Source organism: Schistosoma haematobium, chromosome ZW (genome assembly GCF_000699445.3).
Source record: "Schistosoma haematobium chromosome ZW, whole genome shotgun sequence".
Taxonomy (NCBI): domain Eukaryota; kingdom Metazoa; phylum Platyhelminthes; class Trematoda; order Strigeidida; family Schistosomatidae; genus Schistosoma; species Schistosoma haematobium.
Genome location: NC_067195.1, coordinates 74,924,972 through 74,948,795, shown reverse-complemented (window position 1 = coordinate 74,948,795; position 23,824 = coordinate 74,924,972). Strand labels below are relative to the sequence as shown.

At 34.9% G+C, this 23,824-nt stretch overlaps 1 protein-coding gene across 2 annotated transcripts; it reads left to right on the top strand.

Annotated features, from left to right (window-relative positions):
- The first annotated feature begins 228 nt into the window (after window positions 1-228).
- On the top strand, window positions 229-22,731 carry MS3_00004381 (uncharacterized protein). 2 transcript variants are annotated; one of them, XM_051212296.1, is made up of 19 exons: window positions 229-1,663; window positions 1,703-1,826; window positions 3,634-3,827; window positions 3,860-3,939; window positions 3,981-4,059; window positions 4,096-4,181; window positions 5,168-5,212; window positions 5,252-5,314; window positions 6,258-6,426; window positions 9,012-9,105; window positions 11,740-11,864; window positions 13,145-13,214; window positions 14,453-14,517; window positions 15,178-15,277; window positions 16,861-16,952; window positions 17,749-17,847; window positions 18,894-19,166; window positions 20,454-20,558; window positions 21,821-22,731. In XM_051212296.1, exons 3-19 carry the CDS (start codon window positions 3,645-3,647, stop codon window positions 21,902-21,904), a joined length of 1,812 nt encoding a protein of 603 aa, XP_051072467.1. In that variant the 5' UTR covers window positions 229-1,663; window positions 1,703-1,826; window positions 3,634-3,644; the 3' UTR covers window positions 21,905-22,731. The 2 variants fall into 2 exon arrangements, with proteins under 2 accessions (XP_051072467.1, XP_051072466.1); XM_051212295.1 differs by having other exon boundaries at window positions 229-2,830; window positions 2,876-3,827; window positions 19,294-20,558.
- The last annotated feature ends 1,093 nt before the right edge of the window (window positions 22,732-23,824 follow it).

Sequence of the window (23,824 nt, the reverse complement as noted above, 5' to 3'; positions counted from 1 at the left end):
AGTACCTTTTATCCGTACAGCAGAACATACAAAGCCAATGCGAGTTAGGCTTCGAGCATCTTTTGTAAGCCGTCGGACTTAGGCGTGTACACATTTTGTGGTACCACTTTTTACAATCGTCACATTGCATTCCCTCCTCCACGGGGAACAAACAATTTGGTTGCCAACATTTGTGAGTCTTACCAACCATTGTAATTCGATATAAAAGGTTTAAAAACACAAAATGATCACAATCTGAACACAAGTGTTAGTCAGGAGTAAAAAAGGTACTCAGGACAAAATTTATCAAAAAGTTTCAAACTTTAATCAAAGTACTTTAAGTTAAAGTAGACCAAGAATGCTTTTGGTGCAATAAGTACTCAAAGCAAGTATAATCACAACAAGTACAAAAATCACTGCCCTTTTGAGGCTAACTGTTTCATGTTTAGTTCCAGGTTCGCGATAAATGTAAGTATTTTCTTGCATTTATTTCCACCTGCAACGTGCTTCACCCCATGTTCTTTTTCTCCCTACGAAATTGTTGACCAAAATTTGTTTAACATGGAAATTTGATCTAAAGCATTGGGGGATCCTGGAAACAGCCTTGTCTCATCCACCAAGCAAAAAGCCTATTTTGTGAGATTAGTTCGTTAAAGCTGCACAAAAGAGGGAATTTTCTAACAGGAAGTATGTTCTAGTTAGGTGTAGGGTAATTGCCTCTAGAGAAAGCGTGTAAAATATTTGTCCGGGCACTTGTAATGTTTTGTAGTCTATTCTACATGCTTATCTTCGGCATCTTAAACAACGCATTTATTTTTTTTGGCATGAAGTCTTCAAAATTATTGATCGTAAATGTGACCAGATTTTAATTCCACACCGGCGAGACTCTAATTTATGGACGAGCCAATCAGAGGCGTTTTGGAGATTTCAAGGTTACGTCGCTTAGTGCTAACGTACGTTCGGTTCACAGGGGATTTTATACAAAACATGATAAATAAAATGGCGAGACTACAATTTGTGAACGAATCAATCAGGTATAAGATAATAAATCTCGGGTTTTAACGCGAAAGCCTTTCATCCATTTGGCTAAATAAATTTCTGGCATTATAGCTGATGTCATTTCGTGATGAAAACCTCACATATAATTCCTGAGGTAAATTAGGGAAATTATCGCGAACTGGATAATGAAAGCACCAGTAACACCGGCTGCAGCCAGGTACTGCAATATGTACGGATGTTTGGATAGCGTACAGACTCCTGCACAGGCCTGGTTATGTGCATCGTGTCTATATCCAAAAGTAGCACTTTGTGCACTCAACAACCAGAGTGCACATAAAAAATATTGAAGCTATGTGGTCGAGGCTGAAAGAGTTTTTGAGACTTTATCATGGCTCCAGAGGTCGAGTAGTCTGTAGTCGTAAGAATCTAAAAGAAGCATGTTGAGCATGTACTTAAAAACCGGTCTGCAGCAATGCATAGCTTGACAACCGCCTATGAGCTTGAAGTGCTCATTGACTACTTCACTTATCGTGAGTGTCATCACTGCTTGTGGGTTTGTGCCAGAAGAAATCTTCATGCGGATTCAAAAAACTCTGCTAATGTTTAATAATCAGTGTTAATGGTATTGCAGCCAGGACACCTGTTTGTTCAATTAGTTCATCCCTGTTGGCCGAACTAAACACTGGTATATATCAGTTCTGATGCAATATTTTGTATTTTGAAGGATAAAAACGCATCCCAAACACTTAAATGGTTACTCAAAACATTCGAAAACTGCACTTTCTCAAGCTTTTTACTAGACAAAGCTAATTCATCTGTGTATTCTAAGTTGGTGATTGAGTTTCCAGGTAAGGGATCGGTTCCAGGAGATCAGTCATTTGTAACCTAGATCCTGAGACATGTGCATCGGCTGAAGGAATCATGCCACTTTAGCACAGCGAGATAAAATTGCCAAGTAAAATCCTAGAGTAGTAGAGGTTGTAACACTATCAGTAGTAACATAAAAGGTTAGACAAAGACAATATGATTCGAGAAAAGGGATTTGAACACTAAAAACTGCAAGACTTTGTTGAAACGCAGGGCCTAGGGAAAGAGAGTGAACGCATGTACGCATCAGTGGCTTTGTAGTATTTAGTACTATTTCAAGTCCACGTAGATTGTTTCAGCTTTTGGACATTATATACTCATATACCTTGTCAGTTGTTTAGTTGTAACCTTGACTGCCTTTATATGAGCGTATCTGTTCGTGTTTTTCTTATCATATACTCTGTTTGTCACATGTCTTCAGTTTTTTCTAACTATAAATGATGAGTCATGCTCGATCAAATCGAATAGGCTGAGAATCCTTTCTCCATGTTGCACTTACCGTCTGTCTGCGTAAATAAAACAAATTCTTATTAAATTTGTATTTAGCTTTTAACACAACCGTTGCCCAACAGGGTTAACCTAAGTCTGGTATACAATAATAAATATTTATATTTCGTGGTTCATTCATTGTAATTCATAATAAAGTTAGAGCGCTGACACAACCTATTCTAAGTCATGTCACTTAACGTTTCCAATCTTTGGTTTCGATAATCGCGCGGAGTCCAAACTATCTGTACGCAAAAACTTAACTCCGTCCAACGATCAGTGGTTTTATGATCTAGTGCCACGTTTTGTTTAAGTTGCCTCCAATCTTGTTTCAACTGACTCCTACATCAGCAAACGTTCTTCGTTGAGGTAGGCAGTGGTTTAACATACGAATGCTACCTCAACGAAGCCAATCTCATCCACCAATTAGCTATCCCTACCTAGTACCCTCTAAATTCCTAATTACGTGGTCCCAACAAACATGGACAGCACTTCAGAGGTACTTATGATCAAATACTAGTAACATGAGTATCTATTTTTAAAGGATATGTTTCAAAACAAAAAAGTGGAACGGCGGGTACTGCTGTTTAGCGAACTCGGCCTTTGGTTGGCTGACGGTAATATTGCCTACTTCTCAAGTTGGCGGGAGTCAACTTAAGTCTTTGAATTTTACCGTGATTCCATCAAATACCGATCATACAGGGGTGACAGAACTTCTCAGATAAGTGAAGTGGTCTAAGAATGCAACTACTTCTCTGTCATTAGTTAGGGTTTTGTTACATTTTATCTGAATAACTGTTCTGGCCTTGTGGGATATTATTAACCCTAACCCATTGGGTGTTACAGGTCTGTGCCTCCCCCCCTTGATCCATACAATCAGTGTCAGGGCTAGTAAAACTACCAGGTTGCAAAGTTCGGACCTGTGGCTTAGTGACTAAAAGTCAAACATGTATACCACTGAACCACCGTCCTGAAAGTGTTCATCAGTATACCAAGCTATCTGTGTCATTGCACCTTAAATACATACAATTGGTGCTTCCTAGGAGAAGTAAATTTTATTTGGTTTATTTACGCATTCAATGACCTCGTTCGTGCTGTTATTCAATAACTTTCCTCTTGTTTCCTCATATGATTTGTTTTGTGTATTCCAATGGTTTCTTACTGGCGATTTTTGAATTACACATAAGCAAATAAAATCCACGCTTTCCACGCCAGTCTGATTACCTCTTAAATCACTAATCGACGAATTCCGTCTTTCAGATAATTTTGTCATAATTTTCAATACTAAATCTTATTTTTCAGATTTTGGAAGTATGACTGGTTCACTCCAAAAAAAGTTAAATACACACTGGGCGAGGTCTGTTCCTGATAAACGACTTGCAATTCAGTTACTTCGAGTCACTCCATTTATTTTTACGGCAAGTCGATCAACTATGGGTAGCCTTCTTTGCTGTGACGTAGAGGAGCCTTTCGCTGTACTGTCTACATCTAATCAAGTAAAAAGTTTGCTCTAACTTGACGTTTATAGTATCCTAGGATCTATGATGGTAACTTATGGATTAGCGCGAAATTCATGTCCTATGTACGCGACCCTTTACCCAAGTGCAGGTATATCTACAATATTTGCTTTTCTGCTAACACGGGTTTAGTCGCCGTATACGCGTTATCGAAACATGCTTTTGGTTAATTAGAATTTTGAGCTATTCTGTTCAGTACCTTGAAGAGAAGGTTTTTTCATTACTCATTAATATGTTCATCTTTCAGAAGGAGCACTTTGCTTTTATTGAATCTTTTTCAATTATCCAGGAATTTCATACCAATGTAACAGTTTTCTCTCAGATGATTGGAGTGTGAGTTTTTTTACTGAACTATTAACTTGGATTTATAAACGAGTGACCGTATCATGTATATAGTCGTGTTATGCAGAAGCAAGGCAGATGGATAGCAGATTGTTTACTACTTTAATTCCATGAGTTCCTGTTCCATTAAGCCTTCCGCTTTATACATTTCTGATAACGAAAGCTCACCAAACGATCAACCGATAGGTCTAAGTTACGAACCCTGCGTCACCTTCAGTCCTTTCAACCATGTAATATCTCTAACCCTCACACTAAAATTGAGTGACTCAAAACCGAATACATCAGTCTGTACTTGGTAAACTCGTTACAATCATAATATGGCGTTAGTGATTTCTTGTCTCTCTGGTAAATTCCCTCAGGCCTAACAAGCTGGTAGCCGTAGGTCGCTTTTGAGTTGACTTTTAATTAGTCAGCAATATTCTATTTTAAGTATTGGGTTACAGAGATTGTTGAGTTTCATTAAAGTCGTGAACCAACCAGTGTTAGATCACCATTAAAAACTTGGATGCACTGGGATCTAACAACAATGGGAGACAGTCGCTCAATATGGATGCCGGCTCAGTAGTCTAGAGGTTAAGCGTTTGAGCGCGAGATCGAAGGTCTTGAGTTCGATTGCTGCGTGAGGGGTCGTAGATGCGTACTGCTAAGGTGTCCTATACTGGGACGAAACGGCCGTCTAGTACTCCCAGGTTTTTAATGGTTTTCTAACATTGATCGGCTCATGATTTCAGTGAATATTTAATTTTGTTTTGCGCTCTATAGATCGAACAGTTCGATTTGGTTTTGTCTTATTGAACTATCAGAATTTATTTCTTTAAAGTGTTAAACGATGTATCTGGTATGTTCCTGTTTTATAGTCAGTCGTTTTTACAGTAATCACGGGACACTTAGTTTTTAGATGTATCATACTATTTTCTGAGAGTAAAACTTTCATTTTATTTTGACTCCATTGAATGTCTGTGTACTAATTATTTTAGGACTGAAGCTATCGGCGACACGAATAAAAACCCTATTCTTCCACGGTAAGTTTCTATGTATCGTTATATTTACCTTCCTCTTAGTTTACCAGTGCGGAAAAAAGCCATGTCCAAAAAGAAACGTGTTGGTGTTAATAAAAATAAATGGTATGAACTATATTTAATTGGTTTCTGATGATAAATGTTTTCTGTCAATGAAAATTTGACTTTAATTTCCGTTAGTGGTTTGCCTAAAATGAATGAATCATACACCGAAATTATGTATTGAGATAGTTAAGGCGTGTTATATGTATACAGAGCAATTGACTAGCTATATCAACTGAAAACACTAAATGCAGCTTCGCCCGATGGAGTTTTACTTGCAGTATGTGTCATGAGTCGTGGGTTACGCACTATTTTTGACATACTCAGTCCTACTGAAATTATAGCTTGTTTTTGCTCTGGAATGATTTAAACCCAAACATAAAATGTATGTCACGGATAACTCCCATCGACCTTATCCTTAAGCATTAGTAACAGTCGATTGTTGGGAGCTACATTTGTGTCAGTCAAAGTCAAATTGTGAGTCGTACACACAACTCATCACGTGCCACCAGCACAATTTCCTGTTACGTTCAAAAAGTTAAATTGGTTACAAAACGCGTCGTTAAACAAGCCACTCAAACTTTGATGATGCACCAATAAGAAATACCCTCTAATGAAACCTGTATGGTTGAATCCTTGGTATGCACTGCACGAATAAATCCTACGAGCAAATATTTTAGGAAGCGGTTATTTTCATGAGTTGTCAGTACTGTGTGCCTTTATACTAAAACCTGTTACAACATCGTTCGTCTCACTAACGAGCTCTAACAACTTCGTATTGCGGAAACAGTATTAACTACTGGTTATATCACCTGAACGGGAGTTTTTTTGATTGAATTGTTGTCTCTACTATGCTCGTAAACGAATGTTTTAAATCAACTGGATTTATTTATCGTCTTAAGCAGCTATGGCCAATTCTCAGTCGAGTCAACTAAGAATACCATTTGCTGTGTTCATTTTGTTTTATAATTTTTTTTGTTGCCCTAATTCTTGATTTTATTGTCAGTGACTTTCTCGGACCATGCTCTAATATACCTCCGACAGAAGATCCTCCCCAACAATACTCTCCTTTAAGAACGTCGTTTATTGTTGATAGCTTGCCTGGTGTTTTCGCTGTTGACAAACCAACAAATTATGTGGTCACAAATTCCTCAACAGTTATTGAAAATAAAGAAGTGGGTTTTTATACAAGGTCTTTTTCACACTCAAATGTGATTTTCCATCTTGATGTTTATAGTTTTATCTCATATTGTGTCTAACAGTGTATTGGTGATTATTTTAGCAACATTATGAAAACTATCCATTCAATTGGTTTCCCTGTACGAATGTAAACAAAGATAAATACGAATTTTAATAAATGGGCCAAATTAATCGTATTTTGTTTCTTCTCAGTTACACTTGAGATAATTTAGGCTAATCATTAAAACAATTTACATAGATAACTCACTAGCAAATAACTTGAATAGACGAAATAAAAAATGTTATAAACAGACTTTTTAAGTACTTTTGTACTAAATCGATATGATTATTTTTGCTGCATATTACAATGTATAATATAAATTTCGATTTTTTTTAAAATCAACTATTAAATTATTACAATCTCCACAAGAAACCCTTCTGATAATAATCATTATGCGCTCACTAGTGACTGGCTTCAAGAGGTATTTTTTTGAATTATTATTTTTCAACTTCATCTTTCCTAACGATATAAAGAGCTGTTGAAGTTGATTTAGATTGGAACAACATATTGTTTTCGATTAGATCCTCATCAGGCTTTACCCTAATATACAGTAATATTTCTATGCATGTAAGAAAATTATTAAACCAATCAAGGCTACATTTTTCATCACTTGATTCATATAGGATATGAAGCCGACTTAAATACACTTTCAAGTTGTTTATCGTATCCCATTTAATGTGCTGTAAATAACCGAGAACATTGGGTTACATCTGCAGAAACTAACAATATGTATTGAAGAGAAATCTATCGTACTAACCTGATTATCTTGCTAATCAATACGACTTAATCCGATACAAACTACCCTAAGTTGCCAATGTAATATTCTTCGACTTCTTTTTTCTCTTCTGAATTGAACTTCTTGGGTTTTGTTCCTCACATAATCATTACTAATATTCATCTTTTATTTCTTACGTAACTGCAAGCTGCTGCTTCAGGACTGGTCTGCGTCAACACCTGAACTAAGGATAGGGAGTGAAGTAGTCGAACGCGTTGACAACTTCACTTATCTTGGAAGTCTGATCAGTCCTAATGAGTTGGTGTCTAACGAAATCTCAACACGGATTCGAAAAGCTCGTCTTGCTTTTGCCAACTTTCTTCACCTATGGCGAAGACGGGATATCCGTCTATCAATAAAAGGACGAGTATACTGCGCGGCAGTCCGTTCTGTTTTAATTTACGGTGGCGAAACATGGCTATTAAGAGTAGAAGGCACTCGTAAGCTACTAGTATTTGACCACAGATGCCTTAGAAATATTGCTAGCGTCTGCTGGTATCACCGGGAAAGTAATAGTGAGGTTAGACGTAGGGTATTAGATAATGATGATGGTAAATCAGTTTATGAGGTTGTGAATCTTCATCGACTGAGATGGTTGGGCCACGTGTTACGTATGGTCGAACACCGATTACCACGACGTGTAATGCTAACCGGTGTTCGGGATGGTTGGAAGAAAGTTAGGGGCGGCCAAACCAAAACGTGGCATCAGTGCTTGAAGTCATTAACTTCTAGTCTGAGCCATGTTGGTAGGTGCAGACTACTTGGTTATGGTCCGCGTGATTATCGTAACCAATGGTTAGAGACTCTTGATGATATGGCTGAGAATCGATCGCAATGGCGTCGGTGTATACACTCTCTATCTTCCCTTAAACTGAGAGATTAAAATCGCTTCATGTCTTTCTTTCTACGAACTAATTCTTTCTTCCTGTACTATATCCTCATTGCAATCTTTCTTTTATATATTACTACCTCTGAATTAACTGCTTTTATGAATCCGGTGTTCATCTTGTTGTGTTGATGAGGTATGGCAACTTGGACTGATGCATATATGTGCATTGAAGCTGACTGACTACGTAACTGTTATTAATATTCAACCTCGTAAAAAATTTCGTGACTTTTGCTGGTCGTTATACAACTTGTCTGTTTTGTAACTACATGCTTCGGTTCATTCATTAAGTAAATAGTCTTGGATATTATAAGTACTGTTATGTATGAAGATTTCTGTTATTTGATCAGTCGAAATGCTGAATATTAAAATCGATGACTAGAATACTAATCAATAGATGAGGTCAACAATATAATTCGACTGAAGGAATGGCTACTCACGAGACTGTTTAATTGAGTTACACCCCCGAATGATTGGAAATCAAAGACAAAACCACTAGGCAGATGAATAGTTTTCCATGTAATAAAATAACATGCTTATACACAGAGTATGAATGAAAAATAATCGTGATAAAATGTTATAAGTGATTGGGGTAAATCAATTTGTAGATCACTCATTATTTAATCAATGAAGAGCTGACTGTTGCGTCTAATCCTTGGGCATCGTATCAACCCCCTATTCTTGCTCTAGTCATCCATCATTGTCTTCATAAGGTTTTTCTGATTTATAGTTTTGTAATTTGTTCTATGACATATTAATGTGCAACCGTGTTGACTAGCTAGTTAGAAACAAGTCCCCTTACTTTTTGTGCTTTCAAATGTCTGAATTGAAATTCTTATTCTATTTTTTATTCAAACAGAATACCCCAATCACAGAAGCTACAATGATGCATTCAACCTCACCCTTTTCAAGAGACTCATCACTTTTCAAAGATCTCTTTGACAGCAACGACGGTAAGAAATTGCTGACATTTGTTTATATCTAATACGATGAGTACTTGAATTTCCACATGTATTTGTGGGAAGGTAGTTTTTCAATAGTACTTTCGACTGACTGCATCATGCAGTTATGAAAAAGTCACGTGTTTTATATTTCAGTATTTGTGTGGACAAATAGTGCAGATGTAGGGGCAAAACTATGTTGTACGGACGCCCTTAAGCGACTAATTGAAATCAAGATTGTCGATGTTAAATATTAGCGCGAATTTAAAACTCATTATGGATAACTTGTTGATAGATATGTTTTCGACTGGATTTTGTATTTTATGGGTATTGCTCTTCTTGTGGGATGAACAGTGCGATTCAGGATGTGTTAATGTTAGAACGGTAGGGATAATAAGTAAAAATAAGGTTGAATTATACCTGCGAATAACCTTCAAGTCCCAGCACTTATAGCCAGTCAGGCGATGCCAATGATGAACGATTTACGTATTGTGCTAAAAATTAGGATGTAGAGCTTGATTTTAGGACTTGCATCATAACTGACATCAGTTCGTGATAAAAACCCTAACTCTTTCACAAAATTTATACTCTTATTGGCTAGCATCCGATTTGTTGGTTTTAGGGTTACTTGTTAAATCTCGTAAAGCCGTCCCTATAGTATAGCTTTACCAGGCGAAGATGTGTGACTTCAGTAACTTCCATTCAAATTAGGCACGATCGTTATTTCCCATTTTTTTGTTATTCACAAAATCTATCATCTGATTTTCATTTTGTTACGCTTATATGTAAAATATTTGGACAATGATCCAGTTAAAGGACAGAGAAAAAGTTACATCAAAAATGACATTTTTGGCACTCAATATTCTTCTCCCCAAACTGTTCGCTGCTGATCAGACAATCTATTATAGGTTCGCCCATTATATTTTACCATTAAAGCTGTTTGATCATAGGGAAATAGTGATTTACACTTAATCTTAAGTTGACATAATAGGTTTGATAGCAAGGGCTTGTGTTAACTGATACAAATCAGAACACTTATGTGACCCTTGTTCAGGTCATTATAGTCATATTTATTGGTTATGTTGTATACGGCTTCTTGTAACCTCTCATCTATGTACATTTGTTATGTGTAGTTGTCTATCTTCGTTCGTTGATTTTACCCTTCGTCCATTTAAAAAGTGACTGAGGCACAAAATTATATAACGAATTAGCTGGTATTGTCAATTCCAACACTGAATTTACGCGATTATTCTGTTTGTCTGCTAATACGCTTGCCTGAAATACAATCTTCCCATCATGTTGAATCTATAGCTTTTAATATCACTGTTGTCCAAATAGGGTCAATCGAATTATATGCGAAACACAAACTTTAGAGGTAAGTAAATCATAGTCAGATATAAATACAAAGTTAATGAACGCTCATTTAAAATGAGAAATATCTTAGTTTCCCTTTTAGATTGAATATATGTTAAAAATAGTTAATATGAATTGTGTAGTGTAGATCTAAACTTCTGTATTTTTCCGCTGCAAATCTCTCCTTATGAGTCACCCTTTATTTTTATTACGTTTAGAGACATTATCTTATTCGTACGTGTCCTTGTTATATCTTAAATCTTTTTTGAAAATAAACAACAGGTTAACAGGGTGGACATCATTAGTCCATATTGTAATTGACTATTAATTTAAACTGTTTACGGGAAGTATAAACTTTCTAGTTGCGTGCCTCACGATAATTGTAGCCTGTGGTTTGAGATCTTGAATATTTTGGCTCAGTATCATATACGCTATGATAGATTCATTCCATCTTTATTTACCTCTAAATCTTGAAATGTTTTACTATATCATACTTTTCGTTCCCTGATCTTATTTAAGTTTTTGGTCAGCTAATTATTGCAATGGAGCGAATATTGGGAGATTTTTAACTTTTGCAACATTTTTACGGAGAACTCTTATTTGTTTCTTTATTGAATAATGACTAGGTAATTAGATTGTTGGGTTTTTATATTCCCTGCATTGTAGCTTCCGCTCGGACTCATTAACTATTGTTATACGTCTTCTGTTCCCAACTTATTGTTCAACTTTTCATCCGTTTTTTTAAAAACAATTATGATCTAGTCGTCTATAAACTATGATTTCTTATATGGGGTGTGGTGTAATCTGTGAATTAATGTATATAATTTTATGACTGTTTAAGTTATGGTAACTGGAAGAATGGATTATTGGATGATTGAGCAAAGATAGAAGGTTTACTTGCTCGTTGTGTTCTGGTGTCCGACTTAATGAGGGAATAGAAGGGTATGGGTTCTGGACCAATAGGAATTAAAGGTATCCCGATCACATCTTAAAGTTAGTTGTTAATAGTAAAAACAAAACATCAGTTTATAAGCTAGAAAGTATACTCGGGATTGAGAATTATCAACTTGATTCTGAATAATGACTTTTTTCTAGTGATTGATTAAGGTGTGAATACGTAAATTCAACAATTCTAACACTACTGGCTCTGTTCTGAGATTTACACGTTACTTTCAGCATTTATTTGAATGGTCACTCTGAATGTTTGTCGATCACCAGTCACGATAAGAGTATTTTACCACAATTACGTAGAGTAAAATAAATCTGCTAGTTGAATTTTTCATGTTATTACAGATTACTCTATTGAACTTACAAATCTCTCCAATAATTTTATGACTAGTGAAATATTAACGCCTTCTGCTAAGTTATCTCCAAACAATAATACAAATATAATCACTTCCGCAGTAGCACATTCTCAGGTAAGTCCCAATTTCATAAAATATCGTTGCTGTTCAAAATTTTATGTTTATTTCTATCTTATTTATTTTATTATACAATATATAGGTTGTTATACTTTTACGTTTTGTCCTGATTATTTTTTGATGTGTCTGTACAAATCGTGCTACTTTACTGTGCTGTCAAAAAATATTTGATAAGTATATAATCCATCCAAGGATTCTAACTCAACGACTGATTGACGTATATAATTCAGAATACAACAAACTTCATTAGTAGTGATATCGTTCAGAGTAAACAAAGTTTCGAAGAGTATCGACGAAGAGATTATGAAAAGCTTTTACAACTGCGGGAACAAACTGACAGACCTTAGTTGGAATGACTTGTTGGGACTGAAATGCGTTAGATATCAGAACTTACAAACTTTCGAAATAGATTAGCATAACTCTGATTTAAACTAAATATTTCAATGAGAAGTTTCTTTTTGGTGTTTTCACTTCCAAAAACTATTCATTCCGTTTTATATGAGATGAACAGTGTTATTAACAATTTTTGCGTTTTGATTTGTGAAACTGCAGTGTATCGGCATAAAATGTTTTCTTCATTTATCTGGCCGTGCGAATCCTTAAGATTTCGTCCTGAATATCACTGTCGAGTTGCAGATCAATATGTGTATTATTCAGTGCGTTCATATCTTTGGTAGGACTTTGGGTAGAGTACCGTTTGTAACTCTCATACAACAATTCTTACTCGAATTATTGTTGTACTGGAATCTAAATTAGCTTGTCACGTTGCATAAATTTTTGGTAGTAGGAATCCTTTGCTTAGAGAAGTTAACGCAAATTTTAGTGCTAGTCACTAATAACTTTCATTATTCAGAATGAGACATAATTTAAAAGAAAATTTAGGTTTTCTGAAAGAAGACTTATAAAAATCAAATCAATTATATAGGATTCTCTGTATATGTCTGTCATTATAGTTAGCCTAAATACTATTTTCGTTACCCGTGTTTGCAAGATACTTCATGTGTTATTTAGAGGTTGCTTAACTTTCCATAAGGCTTTCAAATAGGTTATTCATAGAAACTATGAAAATTTATACCTGGCAAAGTTGCAATTTGTATAAGCAATATTTTCTAACATGATTTGAACTACACTCCCGTTCACTCTACTTACCACTAGCCTGCATATTTTTCTGTCGAAATATGTAGTACGGGCTTAGATTGCTATATTTTTTTATTGAGTCGTACATTTGGATTTTCTGATACAATTTTAAGCTTTTTTTATTCCGAACTTTTAAGCAGGCGTCAGTTTCCGAGTCTCAAGACAATAAATCATATTCACCCAGTACTCAGTATTTTTCTGTTCAGAATGGTAAGTCATTTATCTAATTACTGATGTTATAGTTTTTAAATATCCATTACATTTGACTTATAAGTAAAATATCTTTGCTTCTTTTTTGACTACAACCAATAAGTCTACGGCTCTTTGTACAGTTCTGGTCAGGAGTCTTCATTATTATTATTTATTTTAACACATAGATATTGTTACAAGGAGGCGCCAAATACATATGCACCACACAGATCTCATTTGATATGTGTGAGGGCTGTGATACTGTCCGGGTGCCCAAACCGAAGCAGGTGGTTTTCTTAGGGGACCACACCCGGAGCCTCCGACCTGAACGTCTGATCCACAAGGCAGTGGGGCAACGTAAGGAGATGCATTCTCATGGTAGCCAGTGACCAACGATTGGTTCATACGCCATTTTTTCCTTCAGGATACTGGAACCCATGTGCACCATTGGTTTGGAATCAGGGTTTTCCAACTCCCCTAGGTGGGCCCTCCATGTCCACCAACCCGGTTAAAGCGCCGGACATCCGCTTGTCGTCCTCTCAATTTCGTAAACAACACTCCCGCTACAAAAAGGCAGTGAGTAGGACTTCCATAGCAGAGGCTATATACTCGTGGCCATGTGAGAGCATTTCGAGAGAGGGAGCGGATTCTCCCCACTCTCGGCCGTACCAGGGCATTTGGGGGTCAATGATTGATGTCTCCTCACTTCGATTGAATGCCAACAGAAAAATCTCACAGAAGGGGAAGTGAGTTTAGACGTTTCATATTTTGAAAGCCAGATGAAATCGCATGTCTCAACAGTACGCGGTAGGCGATAAATCACAAATGAGGCATGCTATTAGAAAAAGTGGTTTATATACCCTAATCAACGTCTTAGCTTTCATGTCGTTGTATGTTTTAGTCAGGACCAGCATATGAACACCTATAACTTGTGTTCATTGTTATAGAATTTTAAATTCAAGCTTTTTAGCCAATTACCAAAAATCGTTTCAAGTCATTTGAAGAAAAACTAATCGTAAAGACTTAACAATTTTACTACAGGTCAGATCTTAGTAATATTCTCTTTTAACTGAGCGAAGTTTCTGTAAGTGGTATGCAGTCTACATACACATGCACACATCTACTAATTACATTTCTCTTGAAATTCGAATTTAGGGTCTCTCAGATAGTAATTATAAAATTTTGTTTCTATACTATTATTATTATTATTTTATTATTATTATTATTATTATTATTATTATTATTATTTATAATATCAGCAAGCGATTTCTCAAATCTGAAAACTTCGATTTCTTCAGTTACGGAAATTAACTCTGATGGACAGGTTAGTGTTTGCTGTTAACATATGAGCTAATAATTATAATAATGCCTTATATTCATTTGTTCCTTGTTTGGTAGGTAACGTTAATAAAAATGTGAGAATTAACCCGAAATTCCATGTTTTTTCAAGGTTGTTTCTTTTTAAAATAATTTCTTCATATTTATTTATATTAAACACTAGAACACCTGGAATCTATTTAGCAATTTTACGTAAGATGTTTTGTGAATGGTTAAAATTGCTGTCAATTTCCTATGTATATAGTTATGATTAACCGTTGTTAATACTATGGTAGCTACTCTTAACTTGTACAGTAAATTACTTGTAGAATCGTTTTATGTACTATCAACGGATTGTTTTATCATGAAATATAGTTATGGTTGTCAGAGTTTCTTCTTTAGACACTATGCTTTGACATTTTGGGTGAACTATCAGTTTTTGTGGTTGTCTGTTTTTAGTGAATTTGTCCACCCCTTTTTTTTTTTTTTAGAAGGTATCATAGTTTTTAATTGATGGATTTACTATTGAAACGTAAAACTGTCTTTAAAAGTCCCAGGTGATAATGAACATTGAGAATTAAAGTGTAGTATGCATTTGTTTCACTCGAGATGCTTCATTATTGTGTTTAACATATGATTCTATTTTATTTCTCTCATTTTATTCCAGATAACCGACCCACTGCTTGAATCAACCTGTGGGTTGTGCAATAAAACTGATTTAAAAAATCACTCCATTGTTTCTAATACTGACGAACAAAATATGAATGGTAAATAGATCTAATATTTCTACTGTTTCGTATTATTTTATCCTTCGAAGTTTTGAGTACGCTTTATTGTATGGGTATTTCTTTTTAATATCTATTAACTGTTTGTGTCTGTTGACCGTTGTAAAGATTTTTCATGAGTTTATGAATCATTTTCTGTCAAGGTGTTTGGAATATGTCTGGCAGGATCCTAATCCTGTACTCACCCTGGATGGTGAGCAGATAGAATTAGTCGAGAAGTTCATGTATTTAGGTAGCTGCATAAGTGCTGGTGGTGGCGTGAGTGATGAGGTCGATACAAGTATAGTGAAAGCCAAAGCGGCTTATACCAATCTGGGCCATCTTTGGCGCTTTCGTAATGTCAGTCTGGCTGTAAAAGGTCGGATCTACAACGCGTCGGTGATAGCAGTTTTGCTCTATGCTTGTGAAACCTGGCCTCTCCGAGTTGAGGATGTTAGACGACTCTGTTTGATCATCGTTGTCTCCGAAAGGTTGCTGACATCCAGTGGCAACACCATGTCAGTAATGCAGAGGTTCGGCATCGTGTGTTCGGGCAGAGACGACAATGCAATATGTGTTACCATCTTGAAACACCGACTTGGGTGACTTGGACATGTTCTACGAATGTCTTCCCAGAGAATTCCACTTCGTGCATTATTTGCCGACGCTGAGACTGGTCGGAAAAAGTGGAGAGGTGGTCAGTGTATGACATGGTGTTGTGGTATGAAAGAATTCTGCAAAGGGCTGGCTTGTGTTGGTCCTTCACGACTCCCTGGCTGGGGTCCGAGAGATAGTGCAACACAGTGGCTAGAGAAGTTACAAGATATGGCTTAGAATAGAAGCCATTGGCGATCCTGCTGTAACCTTCTTTTACTTTCTTCATAAAAAAGAGGTTGCATCTTCCTTAACTGAAAGATTTCTTCTGGTTATACGTTTCCGTCTCCCCCATTATTATTATTACACTACCTTACACTAGTCTGGTCGTTATTGTTCTTCTTTTTTTTCTTTTACGCTTCTTACCTTCTTTTTTCCTTCCCATTCTCATTGTTTTGTGTGGCGCATATATATTTGGTGCACCCTTTTACCAATACTTATATGTTCAAATAAATAAATAATGTCTGGCAGCCACTTCCCACTCCCAACGTGGTAGTTTGTTTTGAGGAGGGTAAGTAGCTGTTGGACTTAGGGGTTTTATCCATTCATGATGTCATAGTCTTTGGAGTTGATTTATGTAAGCGGCTGCGAACCTTTTATTTGTCGCTTGCTAGACAATCGTATTCAATGGTTGGTATCATTGGCTTTCACACTGCACGTATGGTTCAAAAATCTTAGTATATAAACACATTTATTTCAATGGTTGAGATCATGAGTCAATTGAAGCTAGACCACCATGAAACGCTTGGAAGCACTGGACGGCTGTTTCGTCCCATTGTGGGAATCCGCAGCAGTGCGCATCCACGACCTCGCCTCACGAGATTCGAAGCCAGGACTTATCAGTCTCGCACGCGAGCGCTTAACCAATAGACCACTGAGCCATAAATATTTATTTGTCAAGTCACACTAATGATACTATGTTTTATTTTCAGGTCAAAGTGTTGATGTAACCATAAACGCAACATCGCCAACCCTTCATAAGGATCCATCTATTGTTAATTGTGTACGGGACTCAGTTGTTCAGGTTAGTTCTCGTCATTCATTAATTAATGTCTCGTTTTTATTATTGTGTTATAAATATGCTGTATGTCTGATATCTTAGATTTTAATGAATTTCCATTATGACAGTTTGTAGAGAAACTCATGACTAACTTTGATTAAAAGTGTTCTGATTTCATGGACCAAATTGATATTCAGTGATTTGATACCGCGTCTTTTTTCTATATATGTCTGACCCAATTATCGTCACACTTCTTTTAGTCATAGTCGGATATTTTCAAATTGCAGATTATGAATCTCAGTCGTTCTAAGTTCTCAAAGATTGTGCTAAATCTCAAAACTGTTTTACCGATAGTTCTATCACTGACGAACGTAGCCAATGGGTTTTTTGTGAAATTTCAAGATCTATTGTTAATCATTCTATCAACGCACATTTGGGAAATGGATAAGCACAGTACTCACTGTGTGATACACCACAGTTCTAAGCTATGGACACGTTAATAGTGAGCTTTTTTTTCAAATGATCATGGAATATATAGAAAAGGATGGACGTTGTGAATGTAGCACATCAACAGTATTTGTATTCTGACCAGTCTATCATTTCATTAGGAAATCCTGCAATGACGTTAGTTCATTCACAAGAAGTTACCATTTATTATTTGTATACTAATAGCCTAAATACGGTTCAAATTTCACCAATCTCTTGTCCTCGTTTTATTAACACTTCTATGATTATTGTCGAAGTTGAATCACAATTACACATTCTGATTTCTTACTACAAACATATCATTTTTATCATTATTGTTATTCTACCTATCTAGTTCGTTCAAGGAATAAAGAGGAAATTTTCGCCGAAGGGGACTTGGGTTAAACCACTAATGGGTCGTATTCTGAAGCCGATTTCTGGGAATGAACTACAGGTAAGTGATGTAAAAATCTATTTATATCTACTAAGCAGTAATCTTCAGTTAATTTTACCAATCAGTGTATGTTGTAATTCTATACGTATCATTTTATTACAAACTAGACTTTATTATCTTTCTTGCATTTTAACGGTATATGCCGAAATCATTATTACTTTCAGCTGTCTCTTTTTAATGTATTACATTGTACAACGTCGACTATATGAAAAACTGTGTTTAATAAATTAGTTAATAAAATCGTTAACGACCTTAACTTTGAACTTTTGTCTGTTTCTAGACAAAACATTTTTCTATTAGTAACAGAAAATAAACATAGATGTTCAATAGTGTATTAACCACGATACATCAAATAAGTTAAAGTCTAAGAGAAATTGACAATTTTCCCAGTGTAAAGATCTTTTTTTTTCTCGACTATTTGTAAAATAGTTTGTGAAAGAGGGACCTACCTAAAATAAGTTAGGCAACCTCATAAAGGTTAACAATTTAAAACTGGAATTAAGTTGATCAAATAGTGTGTAGTCAGGGGAATCAATTAATACCTATATAAAATCTGCTTAAAAACACTTTGATTGTTTTGTTTTTCATCCAGTTTTCATATTGTTACTGCCATCGTTTTAATTTTAAACTTGAGTGTAGATTAAATTAGTGAGATCAATTACTATCAAATAATCCAATTAAAAGCAAAGCTTGTGGATCACAACAATGGGCTCTTAAATAGTAGGAAGTAGGTTCAAACCCTACCTTATTCTCTCTAGGTTGAGGTGCCAGGTAGTCTACATTATATTACATAGAACTATACTTGGTAAATTGGTTATTGGACGAATATTTATTGGGTTACTTTCAATCACATCTCAAAGACATGTTAGGATTTGTCTCTGTGTCACAGTTTTATCCATACCACCTTTGCTAAATGGATAGTGAAGTATTGATCGACTGTCATTTTCGTTGCCAAATCTTATTCGTTTATAACTTTTCGTATTTTTTGTTCCTCATATACTGTAGAAATCCGTTTTTTAATTCATTGTTTATTATGTTTTATGAAGTCTGATGCTAAGCGTCCACGAAAATTCGTTTCAACTCATTCTCCCACTGCTTTGACATCTGCCATTACTGTTTCATCCCCTATTATATCGAGTATATCGTTGACAGATACTAATAGTTCACTTGGAAATCCGGGATTTTCTTCATACACACTTAATAGATCAAAATCTTATTCTTGTAATCCTGTAAATACTCCCAGTTCCCTGCCGATAGTTCGTCTGAGAGAACGACAGCGTAATCCACTGCATAAAGTAGTTTCCTCCAGTAATAGTAGCGTGAGTCTCCTAATTTTTATTTCTTTGGTACAATATAACCCCATAAAGTCATCAGTATAAGTTTCTTGATAATTTGGTTAATTTTTTATGTGTTAATATTCTGTTGATTGTTCTGTATGCTTCATAGGCGATTAGCGTTTGTGGTATAGATGTACTTGTGGCCAGTAGCAAAATTCAACACGCGCACTTTGTTCTGCTTGAAACTCGTCAGCTGGATATACCTGCATTCTACCAGTGTTGGTGTTCAAATAATGATATTGATATCCTGTGGAATAAGTAACTCAATGGATGATAACACTTTGGACGTTTGATGCTAAAGGTAATAGGTTTGAGTCCTGGCGTGTACATCAACATTTTCATGTACGTAAATCCAGCTAACGAGCTCCAAATAGGACTGAACGCACGTCCTGAATTTCACCGCTAGTCAGAAATTCACCTATTCTCTAAATATTTGTGAAAGGTGGCTAGACGGAGGCAGTCCGCACATGATACTCTTACAACGACTGAACACTTGTTAATTGGTGTTTAAATCTGACCTTAAATCACACTCGGTTAACTTTCTATGCATTCTTAGGCTAAATCTCGATTTATAGTTAACTTTATTTCCACTTGAGATATTGAAAAGCCAAATATGAAATTGGTTGGAATTTATTTTTTTACAGAAGCATTAGCAGACCAAGTGTATATAAGTCAGACCAGAATAGAATATATGCAAATTTAAATATGAGTGTATATGTGAATTATTTATTTAGTATATCTACAACCAATAAGAGAATATATGAAAGGAGACACTGGATATGCACACATTCACGCGTACATTGGAATATACATAACTGATCAAATATCTGAGCTACAAAAAGCAATTACTAGAAATACAATTACGTTTTTATCTGCCCATAGAAAGGTAGTTTTTATGTTCATATAGTTTAAAAGAGTTTGCTACAATACATTTATGTCAATAAAAACTGATCAAGATTCAGTCAAGATTATCAACAATGGATTAATTTGAATCCTTCGTAGTAGCGTTTTTGTCAGACAGTGAGTGTAAAACTGCCTTAAGAGTGTACAAAGGAAAGTCTGTAATAATTCACTTGCTTATTTTTTATAGACGGGAGTGCATTTTCTCTAGTGTCTGGATTCCTTGTGTATTCAGTAATTTCAGTAATTAATCGCTTGTCCACAATTACTCTACTATCCAGAAACAATGAAATACTCTGAACAATTATTCCATCGTATTTCCTTTTTTTCATCAGATTTTCCTTAATATATTTCGTTTTGAAACTGTAGATTTTAAAATCAACCTATTCCACTGAATCTCCGTCATGCTCTGTAACTAATAGTATAAACAAACAAAAACCACTGAGTAACTGTGAACAAAGGATTCTTAAAAGTGTAAGTTTTATTTTCAATGATTTTTTTTCGTTTCACAGTATCCTTTTGTGTGATTGCTAACTGTTTAGTAAATTGTTATTAGCCATAAATATATTCTCTAACCCATGTATTTTCCTGTACTTTGTGGAAACTCATATTTAGTAATTCTATTTCATACTATCATTTTGTTGATCTTTGTCTGCCTTAAATTATTCTTCATATCACTTGATGTTTAATGGGCTATGCTAGTGTATAGCACACATCATTATGTAGTCTCCGTCGTTCAGGTTCCGTAAACTCAATAACTAATACCCCCTATTCGAATTTACGCGTCTATTTGTATGAGCTTTTTTACCGTATTGTATATTGGGTCGATAGAAATATTGTCTCATTCATACGTCCCACAACCAGAACGGTTGATATGCTTCTGGTATGGATAAAGTGGGGAAGTTTTTAGGTTGAGATTTTATATTAGCTTGTAAAATAGCTCGCGTAATTGGACTAGGTGGTTGCTATAATGACTGGATTACACCGTCCATAAGTGTAGTTCTGTGCGTTTGAAAACGTTGTAGAATTTAGAAAATTCTATGCCAGAAAAATGTCTTCTGATTTATGATTTTCTATGTATGTCAGTTACTAGTTTAATCTTTATTGTTGTTGTCTTAAATATAGACAGTTCATCTCTTTGAATGAAAGCTAAGCAGAGCTTTGTTTTATCCTGGCTTACTTCTTTTAAATATCGTCTTTTACGTATTTTTGATGCTAAGCAGTAGTATAATTTTCACCTTGTTGTCAGTACTTGTATTGAAAGCTTTTATGATGGTTATGTACTATTCTTTACGTGTGAACTTCGATTACTTCATATCATGCGGACTCAAATAAAACAGTTGTTATTAAAGAGCTTATAGGTTATTTTCTGTACTTAGGCAGTTTAACAGTTAAAGAAGTTATTGACGTAATGTTTTTGTCAATTTATTGTTAATTAATAGACAAAATTATTATTATCTGATTGTATCAAGTTACCGTAGCTTACAGAATTACGTAAATAGTGTTTTTTATCACACCCACCAATAATATACTTATCAATTTGTGTCGATACACTGATATGTATCACTAGTTTATCGGTTTCATTTAGGATTTATGCATTTCACCTCCATATTTACCCTTCAAATTGTATTCTTCAGTTAATATTTGATATGAAACGTTTTTATATTGAATTTATGTCAAATTGAAAATATGATGATGTTCAACAATGTACCATTTCTTATATTTTCATTCTACAGTACATTGATTCAATTAATGAAATTCGCCGAATTCCAGTGAACGAAGACAATTTTTCAGAATTAAGGAAATGTTTTAACTTGTAAAGATAATTATTTTATTTTATATCCTAATTGATATTCTGTATATTTCCTATTTATTATCTCTTCTTTTGAAAAGACTATTTTTCTACCAGACATAAATATAAATGATAACAGTAATGATTACTAAAGTAATTATCATTGCTCAGACGTTTACTTGTGGTCTTTTGTATTACAAAACTAGTATATGTGTGATTGGGGAATGGTAGTAGTGTTCAGACTATCTTTTGTATCTTCTCGTTGTTTTCATGGTAATACATGGAATCCTCAACACATATGGTCACAGATTTATCAATGTCAATTCTCCGATGGTGATTGAGTTCAACTAGTTACAATCTTAGTGCGAACGTGGAAGCTACTTTTCTGGTCAAAAAGCATAAATTACATCAATTCGGCTGTTGAATTAAACGCAGGACTACCAGAGTAGGATCATGTAAATACATCATATTTTCAAATACAGCAGTATGGTTTGAATCTTCGAATGAGTAAGGCTTAAAGAAGTGTAGATATTGACCTCTTACCATTTTTATACAACACTACAAGACTGAATCAATTTTATGACCTGTTTCAACCCGATAGTTTGTAGTGGCGATTTGTAAGTATTAGTCGTCGGTTATTTCTAGAATATTGGAATTTATTCGTTCTTACAGTTATTCTTGTACAAACTTAGCCAACTTTACTCCTTCCTGATCTCAATCTATTCATGTAACAATGAGTGTGATGCGAATAATTATATACTGTTTAAGATCTTGTTGAGAAATGGATTTTGTTTTAATATTAGTGGGAATCTAGTTGGTATGACAAAACGATTTGTAGGAAAAATTTCTTTCACTGTATGAAAATAAAGTATTTTATGAGTATTCTCCGTTTTTATATTTGATTTGTCATTAAACATTCCATAAATCTGTCACAAACAAAATAATCAGTAGTGTTTATCAAATTGGTAGGAAACGTTTCTAGTTCATCTGAATAATTTCTGTAGCTTTTCGTTCTCTTAATGGCAAAGCTTAATTGCGAAGTTTAGTTGCTGCTTTTTTGGACATCATTAGTATAATCTTCAAGTAGAAATGTGACGTTTTAATTACTTCACCGATACTAGGTAGATACATACATCGGAAAGTATTTTTGAGTTAACCATCATATGGTGAATTTTAAAAGGATTGAGTGTTAAGATCAACGTAAATGCCTTGGATATGGGAAATAGTTGACGTTTTCGTCTTCCAATTAACCCGAATCGGTTTAAATGATTTTTTCTAATTAGCGTTATTTCGGCAAGGTTTTTTCCACGAGGTGAGGTTGCTGACCTCGTGCCCAACCCTCCTCCGTTATCTGGGGTTTCATTTTTCAATAATGAATACAAATTAATTTGTAAACATAACAATCCGCCTATCCAGAGTCGTTGATTCTTGGGCGATTAATATTGTCTACTCATTAGTAGGCAAAATACGGAGGGAGAAATAATTTCAAGCGAGACATCATAATCTTATTTTCCAATACATATATATTTATTCACTGTCAATGGGATGTTTGGTCAGCTTTGCCTATCTATCAGGTAAAATTCCATCGATGCTTTTATGCATTCCATATAGCAGTCATATCCATTGAAATTCTTAACCTTTTGTTTTTTTTTAATAGTCCACCTCTTTTAAACAAAGTAGGATCAATAGTCCATTGGAATAATGTTCTAAACAAATAACAAACTGTGAATAACATCAGTATGACATACATTTTAAGTCTGTTATATTTTTTTCATTTACAGAACAAAAATTATATATATATATATATATATATATATATATTTGAAAGTAATAACAACCTATTTGTTTTAATCAAATGGAAACTTTGAATGCCATGCATTTATAATTACGAATAGAATAATAATTGAAGGTTTGGACAAGGTTTTACTGTTTAAGTAAACCCTAGTTA

Bases quoted from the DNA above. Each gene is read 5' to 3' on its own strand.
- MS3_00004381 (XM_051212296.1), top strand. From the start codon at position 3,645: ATGACTGGTTCACTCCAAAAAAAGTTAAATACACACTGGGCGAGGTCT. The intron at 4,060-4,095 runs GTTTTTTCATTA...TTCATCTTTCAG, and splicing joins TTCAGTACCTTGAAGAGAAG to AAGGAGCACTTTGCTTTTAT. The intron at 15,278-16,860 runs GTAAATAGATCT...TTTTATTTTCAG, and splicing joins TGACGAACAAAATATGAATG to GTCAAAGTGTTGATGTAACC.